General features: G+C 37.6%; 1 protein-coding gene across 2 annotated transcripts in view; it reads right to left on the bottom strand.

Annotated features, from left to right (window-relative positions):
• LOC309844750 (ephrin type-A receptor 6) overlaps nt 1–12,055 on the bottom strand; it is a 519,889-nt gene that overhangs the window by 24,338 nt on the left and 483,496 nt on the right. For both annotated transcript variants that reach the window (XM_082691954.1, XM_082691955.1), the window contains one exon: nt 296–489. In XM_082691954.1, the coding sequence (XP_082548080.1) occupies nt 296–489 (194 nt within the window). The remainder of the gene's footprint in view (nt 1–295; nt 490–12,055) is intronic.

The following is a 12,055-nucleotide window of genomic DNA, read 5'->3' as shown; positions in this document are numbered from 1 at the left end:
AAGGATACACAAATACCAAAGACCCCCACAAGAAAAAAATATAACAAAAGTAACTCAGAAAAATTAGATACGGAGAGAACAAAAGGAGACACTGTTTTCTTAAGACCAAAAAAAAAAAAATTTAGAAAATTTTTTTCACAGCTGGTAAATAAAATATGGTTTGTATAAAATATTCTAAAAGGTTGACAAGTAGATAGTTATCATGGTAAACTTTCTCCTCTCTACCTGTTAGTCTTGTCTATAGCCTGAAAGAAATGACTGTCCAGGGGAAGAAAATCAACACTATGCATCTTACACAAGGATATCCTCCACTAGGGTGTGAAGGGCACTGGGATTGCGGATCAGTTTGTCCAGGAAGCTGACAATGTCAGTAAATTTCGGTCTGTGATTTCTCTCCTTCTGCCAACAATGGAGCATCAGCTGGTGTAGAGACGCTGGACAGCCCATGGGAGCTGGAAGTCTATAGCCTTCTTCAATGGACAGAATGACCTAAATGCAAACACACACAAGTTAGTCTCTTATTTTTGGGGACAAATAACACGACATATGCTAAGTTATCATTCTTTTTTATTCGGGAAGTAGAAACAAAAATATTGGTAAACATGAAAACTTGTGGGTACAAGCAGCCCAAACAAAGATAAATACAAAAGTTGTAAGTATCTACATTAATATCTGCTGACGTCTCTTTGAAGAAAATGTTTCTAAACATGTGGTATTCAGAGGGGAGGTTAAGCTTCATCACAATTTCAAGAAATAGTTCCTGTGTGATTTAACTGGAACGTCTCAAACCCAATTAGGGCATCAGAAAGTCAGTATAAGATTGATGTGTTTGGTGCAAACCACATGTGACAAATGTGTTAAGTAAAATCGTACCTCTGTTGAAGCACTGAACTCCTGAGTCATTTTTTATCCTTTTATAATAATGTCACTGTGTGTTCTTTTGCTGGCTATCATTCCTTCTTTCTTCTTTATTGCTTATTTAATTTCTCTTTGCTTACTTCTGCCTTTCCCTTAGTCTGACTCCAACATGATTATGAAGTCCTCTCTGAACTCCTAAGGTCGTTCAATCCTTGAAATGCTCTCAGTGGCTAGCTTAAGACTACAGAGCAAACAGGATCATTCAAGCCTGAGTATCCTCAGGGACAGTGCTCTCCAATAGAACTTTTTTTCTCTCTGTCCAACATGATAGAAACTAGTCACGTGTGGCTGTTGAATGGTTGAAATGTGGCTAAAAAGACTGAGGAATTGAGCTTTGTGTTTTAGTTCATTTTAATTCATTAAAGTTTAAATTTAAATAGCCCCATGTGGCTAGCGGCTACTATATGGGAGAGGGAGGGTCTAGGGAAAGGAATCTCTATAAGAAGCCGAAGTTAAGAATAACAACGTGATGACAATAAGGTAGTTTTTTTTGTTTTGCTTTTTTGAACTCAGGAGATCAAATATAAAATAAGGCAGGATAGTTATCTATTTTTTATATGGCCCACCTGGGAACTCCTAATAATATAACACAATTGACTTGGAATTTATATAGCTTATTTTTTTTTATGTGTTCAAAGTATTCATGTGGCCCTTTATCTTCTTTTTCTTTTAAGATTTTATTTATTTATTTTAGAGAGAGAGCAAGAGAGAGAGACAGAGAGAGAGCAAGAGTGGGGAGGAAGCAGAGGGAGAGGGGGAGAGAATATGAAGAAGACTCCATGCTGAGTGTGGAGCCCAACATGAAGCTTGAACTCACAACCTCGATATCACGACCTGAAACCAAGAGTCAGGTGCTTAACCAATTGAGCCACCCAGGCGCCCCATTATGCAACCCTTTATTCTTATATCATCTCTGAAAGAAAGAAAGAAAAAGGAAAGGGTCCATCCCCCATTTTTGAGGTGGGAAGCTGAGGAACAGACTGATAGTTAAAGGCAGGCACACCTCAACCTCATCCCTGCCTTCATCAACAATAGATACAAAAATGCAAGTGTTGAGATTGTTAACCTGAGACCTGTCTTTATGGTAGCATCAGCTACATACTTTTTGTAATTTGTAAAAACACATCTTAATATCTTTTTTAACTGACACTGTTGACAGGACTCTGAAATGTCCATAATTCATGCTAGAAGCAGTTCGCAAAAAGGAACAATAATATGCCTGTAAGAACCTCTAAACTGCTAAGCTTTAGCTATGTGGTACTAGGGAATTTCTTATAATCCCATCAGTGTCTTTGTGACCAGAATACTTTAACCTGTCATGACACTAGCATTTTTGTATTCATTTTATACCATTATTGAACAAGATTTTTTTCTTATCTGTTTTCTGATTATGTTTGTTATCAACTAAGCTTGGATTTTAAGACCTTTTGTGACACATTTTAGTAAAATAAGATATGTGTAAAATGCTTGTATAGCCTCAAAACTACTGTGGATAGTTCTGAAAAGTAGCTAAGAAAAATAGGACAGAATTCGATTATAAAAAGACTTTAAAATCCCACTCTAGGAGAGCACTGTAGTTGATTTACCCCAGTTACCTAATTATAAGTGCATAGAATGAAATAGATGATAAGTGAGGTTATATTTTGAGAAAAAAAAATATTAGCTGCTTATTGAGTATCTATCAGGCGCTACATGATTTGCATCTTTTTCTTCACTGTGTAAAATAACTCAATTCAATAGTTGTTATTATTGCTATTATTTTTTTAAAAAATTGGAGCCCAATGTGGAACTTGAACTCATGACTCTGAGATCAAGATCAAGCTGAGATCAAGAGTTGGATACTTAATGGACAGAGCTTCCAAGGTGCCCTTTATTGTCCTACTCTTAAGTGAAAAAATTTAGACCTAGAGAGATTAGGAAAATTGCCCAAATTCACACAGCATAGGTGGCAGAGCTATCATTTAAACTGAGTTCCATTAGCTTCCAAACTTTTTTCTCTGACCACTCCCCAGAAATGCTTTTTAGTTCTCACTATAAATCTTCCTTTCCAATTTTATATCAATTAACAGGATCATAGGAATGATTTCCATGTTACATTTTGTCATAGCATTTGACTTCATTGTTTTTATTTGGATCTCAACTTTATATTCTGTGTAAATCAAACATGTATTTACTTCATAGTTTGTAAAATGTTATCTTAGCCTGAAGAGAGTGATTTCTGAATGCTTCTGAGTCTTGTACACATTTCTATTATTGCATCTATTACATTGCATTGTAACTATTCATCTGCTTTTCCACTAGGGCTATACATACTTGAAAGCAGGAATTATGCCTATAGATTTTACATTCTTATCAATTAGTATGATGTCTAACACATTAATAAATATTAGGGAACAAAATAAAAGCTATTAGAAGAAATTTTTGAATGTATTTTGATAGAGCAGCAAATTCTTAGAAAACCTGAAGTTTTAAACTATCCAAGAGGCATTCAAAGTATGAGCATGGCAGCATTTGGAATCCCCTCCAAAGGAAGGACATGTTGATCAAAAATTGGTGCATCGCGCTGCATTCTCCAAGTGATCTCATGATCTCACTTTGGTTTTCTTGGACAATGAGCCAGTGAGACCAGGGTTTGCTGTTCCCCAGGAGAGAAGGACTGGACTCAAACTCAGCTTTCTGTGAGACTGGTGGCTTCTTCCTCCTGTCTAGAGGGGTTACTATTTCTCAGTGTCTTCATGGTCCTTTGCTGACTTTCCTAGACAACTGTGGTAAATAATTAATGTCCAGTGCAGACTGCTTAGTGCCAAGTGGGTTGCTCATAGTCTCTTTTGACAAATTGCTCTCATAATTGTCTGTAAAAGAGTGTGGACCCTTGTCTGGAACCTTTACCAATAATGAGTTCAGCAATGTTGCTGGCCCCAGGATGCTTTTCTGTGGGGACAGTGGCCTTTTCTTCTGGTTGAACTCTGACTTTTACATTCCCTTAATTCTTTAACTTGTGACTTTGTAAAATTTGTGGAGCCCAGTATCATGTCAATTGTCATACATAAAGGGTCCTTGTAGGATAATAGTAACAACAATAACAACCCTGACAATAACAGCTGTTAATGAGAGCTTTCGGATACTTCCAGGTACCAGTTCTAAATGATTTACATGTATCAACTCTTTCAGTCCTCATAAAAACCTGTGAGGTAGGTACTATCACTTTCCCTACCTTACAGAAAAGGAATGTAAATAGAGGTTTAACTTGTGCAAGATTGTACCCTTAAAAGTCCTGGCTTCAAGGGAGCCAAAGGAAGAGATTTAAGCAATGTGATTCACAAAAAAGGTTAAAAGACAACTTCCTAAAGAATTTTTAAATTTATTCATCCTAAGAGATATATATTAACCATTTAACATGTACTATTGAGCATGCTATGTATAAGAGGTAACAAATGGGTAAGAAATATCTGTCTTTAGGAAACATATAATCTAGTCAAGAAGACTGGGGAATTTGAATACAGTAAGTGCCAAGTAGAACAGGGAGTTTATGGGAGCATGTGAAGAACTGCCTAACCTAGCCGTGGTTCTCAGAGGAGGTGAGCTGGATCTTACGGGAAGTGTAGAAGGTAGCAGGGTCAACTGGATAGGTTGAAGGTAGACTATGGGACCTGCTCAGGGAATGAAAGCAGATTTGTGCAGCTAGAATAGAGACTTCAAAGAGAGGGATGGCATGATTTGAGGTTGGGAGGTTAAGTAAAAATAATAGTTCTTAGGGTCATGAATGGTTTTGTATGCTACGAGTGACTTTTTGCAAAGGGAAAAGGGTTTTAGCAAGTAAATGACATTAGATTTGCTTTTGGGAAGCTCACGCTGGCTTCAGTGTGGAGAGCACACTGGGAGGAATGGGAGATCAGGAAGGAGGTTTGCAGTGATCCAGGCAAGAGATGGCCTTAGTGGAGGCCTTAGTGGAGGCAACGACTGTGGCATACAGGAAGTGGGCGATTGGACAGGAACACAGGATAGGGTTAAGGTTAGACGTGGCAGGACAGGTTTTTGGGTTGGTATCCTGATAAAGACAGAGACCACAGGAGAAGAAACAATTTTGGGGCCGGAGTGATGATGAGTTCAATTTCCTCTGAGCTTTCTGGTTTCAGATTCAAATAACATATTAACTTTGAGAGCTTATTATGTGCCACACTCTGGCTTAGCTCGCTTTATTTAGGTCTTGGATTACCTTATTATGTAAGTATGGTTATGCATATTTTATAGGTAAGAAAGCTGAAGCTCAAACTGATACATAGATTGGGTCAGTATTGCATAGCTAATAATTCCCTGAAAAAAGAACTGGTATTATCATCTTGATAGCCTCTGGATCGTGGTAGTGGTAGAGAACATCTGTCCTGAGCCTTGAGCCAGATCCCTGACTTTGTGCCAGAATTAAATCCTGAGCCTCTCTCCCCGTTCTGTGCACTCCATGCTGCCCCACCTACCTGCATGTGCTGGCCACAGCCGCAGCTCATGCTCTGCCTTCTCTGTGGGTTTTTTAAATCTATCACTTTCAGTAGATCTTTATGAGGTTGTCAAGCAGGCACCTTAGATTTATTTTGTTCAAAACTCATCCCAGGGGTGCCTGGGTGGCTCAGTGGGTTAAAGCCTCTGCCTTTGGCTCAGGTTATGATCCCAGAGTCCTGGGATCGAGCCCCACATCGGGCTCTCTGTTCGGCAGGGAGCCTGCTTCCTCCTCTCTCTCTGCCTGCCTCTCTGCCTACTTGTGATCTCTGTCTGTCAAATAAATAAATAAACAAAATCTTTAAAAACAAACAAACAAACAAACAAACAAAAACTCATCCCATTCCTCCTTTGGGATTCCTGTCCTTTGCAAAGAGTACCACTGTTCTTCAGTGACTCGACACAGAGATCAAGGAGTCATTTGGGACTGTCTCTTCCCTGATGCTCAAAAGCACCTGAATTCATGCTAATGCTACTACCTTCATATATTTTAAATCCGCTCCATTTTGAATTCTCCCTCCAAATGATTTCTTTCCTAGTTTGCTAACAGCCTCCTAACGAGTCCACTCCTCTTCCTTTCCCTTCTCCACTCATCTCCCACAGTGCAGCGGAAGCAATCCTGAGGTGGTACTGTGATCCCATTTCTCCCACGTCTGAAATTCTGTGGCTGCTTGCCTTGAGCCTGGCTCTTAGTCCTCACCTTTGTCTGTGTCCAGGCCTTTGCTCTGGCCATTCCAAAACACTTGTGCTCTTTCAGCTGGGAGAGCTGGGCCCCTCAAGGGCAGCAACTGTTTCTTTTGCCCATAGGTTCCCAGCATCTAGCACAATGCCTTGTCAAGTAAAAAAATAGAGCTTCAGTGGTCACATATGTGATCTATGAAAGCTATATTTTATGGGCAGCTTGAGAAAACCTATATTAACCTTTATCTTCATAAACATGTCTTTGGTGAGCAGCTTTGTTTTATAGGTATTTTCTGATTCCTTAGTTAAGGGCTCATGAGGGGCTAGAAGCATATGGGATACTTTGTCTAAAAGACTAATTGAGGTTTGTTGTTTTAGGATATGAAGGGGTGATAATTAACTACAGAGAATTTTGTAACAGTTTGTGATAGGTGTAGGCTGTCATCCTTTGGAGAAAAGTTATACAAGGTTAAACCCTTATTTAAAAATGCAAGAAGAAAATTAAAATAAAGTGAAAAAAATATGAAAATGACTGCAGTAATAATTTCCATGCAGAGGTAGAAGGAATTAGATTCTGTCAGAATTTATTATCTAAAACCTGGCTGGTTGTTCCAAATAGACCGTACTGGTTCCTTGTCATTGACACCGCAATTTTTAGCAGCCTAGAATCAACATAAGGCTCAGTTGGGGCACGTAGCAGACTGTTCTGCTCTTGCTGAATCTGATGAGTTTTCCAATTGTGTTGACAGTTTCTGAATCAAAGCAGGCAATGTGCACCTTTTATTAAGCCAGGAAAACAAGTAGACAGTCAATATGAAGACGTTAAGACATCCCTGAACAATACCATTGAACAAGGACTGCTTGGGTTGTGCAGGGAATCACATTTTTATGTTATAAGGCTGCTAAGTATCTCCAAAAAGAAGCACATTGACTTTAGTTATTCATACTTTCTTTTAAAAGAAACTGTCTCAAAATTTTAGTCTACCGAAATGTACATTAGTAAATGGAATGTGAAATGATTTTATTCTTATCTTCCCTCTAAATATTCATCATGGCTTTGTGGAAAACCTATAGTCTTAGGTAGAAAGAAGATAGTGAGGCAAAGGGTACCAATATATACTTCCTTTTTGGGGTAATGATTACTTATATTTATTAGGATATTTGATATTTAATACAATAATGCTGAAAACACTGGTAATCTCTTTTCCTGATATGCAACATAAAGATTATGTCTACATGGGAGAGGGGAAAAGAAGGAAGGAAAGACGTAGTTATAAGTAAATAGCATTTATAATTTTATACTGATTTTCTTACTCGATATTTTTTCACATCCAGGATTTAAAATTCAGTGAAAGGCAATCAAGACCCAAATGAAATTCAGTGTCTGATAAGAAAAAAGGATACAAGGTAGTGAAAAAAATAAGGTACAGACAGAAAACATTTTTTCAGAGGCTCATTTGTAATTTGTAGATCATTAGGGCATGGAAGCTCAAGATTTCCTTTTCAAGTTTAAGATAACAAATTCCTTGAAAGTCTACATTTAGGGCAGTTCCCAAACCTCACTTTTTGGAACTCACTATAGAATATCAAGGACCTTTTTAAAATGAAGAGTGGTTGTCTATAGGAGGTTACCACCTTTGAGACTGTTGAATGAGTGGACACAATGAGGAACAATATGAAGTGTAGGACTCTCAGAGGTTAAAGGTTCTTGGTAAGATTTGCCATTTGGAGAATTGTTTACCCCTAATGGTTGAAAGTCACACCTGTTGTGACAAATAACTAACATTATGTAATGATGTTTCAGTTTGTAAGTCATGCAAAGAGCATTAGCAAAGCAATCCCCTGAACTGCATCGAAGTGCTAAACTGTTGGGCAGGCCTCTATGTCCTCATTAACGAAGAAAAGACAACTGGATTCAATGCCTGCAATTTTACCGTTTAGCTCAAAAAGCTGGAGTCCCTGAAACTGAGGTCTTTATCTGTAGGGCCTTTGGTAACCTCTCTACAATCTGAGGTTCTGTAACCTCCAGGTCTAGATTTGGCCTTCACAGACTAGGACTTCCTTTCCCACAGAATTCCAAATGCAGAGAGACCAAACCCTAGACAGGGCTAGAGACTGTCCTGGCTAGATAAGACATATGGAAATCAACTTTATGAGTATAAAGAAAAGGGGGCTCTTAAAATGTCCTCTTTGTAAATGCTCCAAAGAGAGCAAAAGATGGAATAAAAATTTTAAGAGCTAAAGAATGTAAAAATATTTCGATATGTAAATATATCAAAGGTATAATTAATTTTTTATGAAAACATTACTGGCATGTATACATTTTCTAGCTTTGTGGTCACTTAGTTACAAAAAAGTTTCCCTTGAAAATTACCCTGTGGTAGTAGCATATTGGTTATTGGTTTCCACTACTTGGAACTTTACCATCTGAATTATTTACAATGGTGATTGATTGCCTTTCATAATATTCTCTATCACTCTTGACTCTAGCAGACATGCATCATGCTAGTATAATTAGTATATATTTAATTAAAATGCTGCTATTGCCTACATACTGATAGTAGCAGTTCTTGAAAAATTGTGCAAAGGAAGGCCATTTTGGCAATTGCCTTGGTATAGTACATATTCAAATAAATGCAAAAATTCCCTCAGTAATATGGAAAGGTTGAAATAATGGGAATGGGCCTTTAGCAATTTCCTGTATCTTTCTTACACAGATCATTACACAAAGACCATTACATAATAAAGAAGAGTTTGGAAAATCTAATCAGAGACAAAAATTGGAAATGACTGGACTCTCTGAGTCATAAAATCATACTGCATTTCTAGGTAAGTGGATTCTACCCATCCACTATTCTTGGCTGAAATACTGACCTATAATTGTAAAGGTTATAGAATTATGAGGACAAACAAGAAATAGGGTAAAAGGTTATTTTCTTCCTTTATAAATTTTTGAAAAAAGAAATCAATTCCAATAAGGTCAAAAGGTTCTTTTCAACTGCATGACCTATAAAAAGAAAACCCTGAAGATAAACTCTAATTTTTTTCTTCATGTAAGCTTCAGAAAGCAATCTAAAACAAAACTTACTATTCTATAAAAGCTTTCGAAAACTAAGGAGCATAGCCCCCTCAGAAAGACTGAGGCAGCATTATGTTTCCTAGTAAGTGTCAAACAAGATGTTCTCTAATACTGGCTCTTTTTTTGGAAAAATGAACTAACTTAGTAGCATATGCCTAAATGAAACCATACCCATGAGACATTTGGGTTTCAAATTGCTTCAAGTTTGTGTGTGTGTGTGTGTGTGTGTGTGTGTGTGTTTGTTTGTTTTTGTCTATGTTGTTTCGTTTTGTTTTTAAACAGCATCATGTCAAGGAAAAAACAAAACAAAACAAAACAAAACCCAAGACTCTGGTTTTGTGTTTAGATCATAAGATCAAGCCAAGTAGCCTTTCATTTATGTGGTATTAGTTTTTTTCCTACATATTAACTCTGTGGGGATTTGGTTATTTAATGTTGCCTACTGTTCATGTTTTGCTTCCATTTTCTTCTGTTAAGCACATTATACAGTGTAAGTGTTGGAAGAACCGCGGTGCCCTTGGAGTCATCTTTGGAACTTGCATAGTTCCTAGCATTACATTGTACTTCCATTGTATAATAAACAACAATTACTTGAACTTGGATGAAAATAACATAAAAAATAACCCAGCAATGCCTTTTAAAAAAAAAAGAAAGAAAGCTAGGAAACAGCAAGGAACTGTACACCTTCAACATGTCTATGACATGTTTCTGGTAGTAGGCTTAATTTTTCCATCATTAGAATTTGATTTTAACTTACTGCTGTATATGCTTTTGAGAAATGTAATAAATTTGTTACATTTTATAAATTTTTAATATTCAGACACAGAACATTACAAAAAAGATTTGTCGCTCCAAACAACAGCAAGTCAATCTGCATTCTTTTGCTAATAGAAAACAAAAACACTTCTCTTGTGACAGATTGGCATACATAATTAAAGATGCTTTCATTTCATTATATAGAACCTCTGTAGTATAGAGATTCCTTTGAATATTAGACTTCTACAGTATAACTTAGAGGGTAAAAGCATGTACTTTGGAGTAACCAAGGGGCTTGACCTTTAGTTCTACTATTAACTAGCTAGTAACCTTGAGTAAGTTATTTAAATTTTCTGGAAAGCCTCAGTGCTCTTACCTAGAAATGGTAGTAATAATAGTATTTATTTTAGATAATTATTTTGAAGATTAAATGAGCTAATAATCTAAAATACTTGGCTCAGAAAATGGAAACTATGATTATTACACTTGAAATTACACACCTTCTAGGTACCAGGTGTTTTACATATACTATCTAGTCCTGCAGTTGAGTATTCTGAATCCTGTTATGGATAGCATCTCAGAAAGCTTAAACAACTTGCCTAAGATAACACAGCCAGTGAATTGTGGAGCTGGGATTTGAACCCAGCTCTTTCTAGCCTTAAAGCAGTGGCTTTTCACTGGCAGTGATTTTTGTACCCCATCTCTGACTGGCCAATGTCTGGGGCCATTTTTGGTTGTCATGTCTGGGAAGACGGTACTGATATCTCAGGGGTAAAGTAAAGGCTGGGGATGCTTCAAAACACCCTACAATGTACAAGGCAGCCCCCCACAACCAAGAATTACTCAGCCCAACATGTGGTATGCCAATAGTTCTGAGGCTGAGAAACCTTGCTCCAAAGCTCTCATGATCTTGCCGATATACCAGAGGCCTCACTAGAATAAGGTGGTGCACGATGTTAATGTTTTGATACTGCAGTAAATAAAGTTGCTCTTGAAAAAAAAAATTTATACCAAAAAAGGACACAGTAGTATATCTCAGGCAACACAATTGCTTTCTTTTGGGGGACCTCTCCCCTCACTGCCTGTGGTTATGGCGAAACTGCCAATCACAGTGCTCATCTGCCTATGAAGGCACAGGCTGGTACATAAAGCTAGCTGGGTCAATCACAGTGTCTACTTCCCTGGCCTGGTTTGGGTTCAGGGTTGGGCAGGACCCTGACAGAGCCAACTAGAGTCTTCTCTGGGAGTCATATATGAGTTTTCACAGAGGAAAAAGTTTCATTCTGCCAAGGTTGCCAAGCTGGAATGCTGAGCCTTGGAGTATAAAGAGTATAACAAAGAGGACCTTTGCTGTAGGAGAAAATGAGGTCAACAGATCTAGGGAACCACTAAAAACCCTGCATGATTCCCTGTAGGAGAAAATGAGGTCAACAGATCTAGGGAACCACGAAAAACCCTGCATGATCCCTGGGATGCAGCATCACTAACCTTCTTAGTCTCATGAATGAAATGTTTAAAAATCTTTTTACTCAAGTTAGTTTGGGTTGAGTTTCTGTCATTTATAATCAAAGGAATGCTGAATAATAGAGTTTGCATGCTTTTTCTGACATATATTAGGAAAAAAAATAACTATGCTCCATTCACAGTGTTGTTTCTATCTTAAAAAGAAAAAAAAAAAAAAGAAAAAAGAAAAAAGAAGGCATGAGGACTACCCTTGAGGAATGCACATTCTCTTGGGGGCAGGGCTAGGACTCAGGAATATCAGAAGTTCCCCTTCTCACCTACATAGTGGCCTCCTTGAGAGCAGGGACTGGGTTTCTATTTTTCCATCCCCGCCCCACAGGCATACCTGGCCCAGTGACTGGCACATGTTTAATAAGTAACTGCTGACTAGCTAAGCAGATGGCACCTGCTGTTATGTTTGTAAGTTCTTTTATGGTCTAATCTTGTCTACTCTTTTCTCATTTTCTTTCCCTAATGTACAATACTACTGACCTGTGGGAAACTCATTATATTATTCACTAAAACAGATTCTACAAACTCAGAATTGTTCACTGTAATAAAATATGCCATGGTCTACAGAATAGAGAGACTATTTCATAAAAACGTTCTGAAATTTCCTGAACTCAT

The sequence above is a fragment of the Mustela nivalis genome (assembly GCF_964662115.1).
Source record: "Mustela nivalis genome assembly, chromosome: 1".
Lineage (NCBI taxonomy): Eukaryota > Metazoa > Chordata > Mammalia > Carnivora > Mustelidae > Mustela > Mustela nivalis.
The sequence above is the reverse complement of the archived record's forward strand: the minus strand, read 5'-3'. Positions and strand labels throughout refer to the sequence as shown.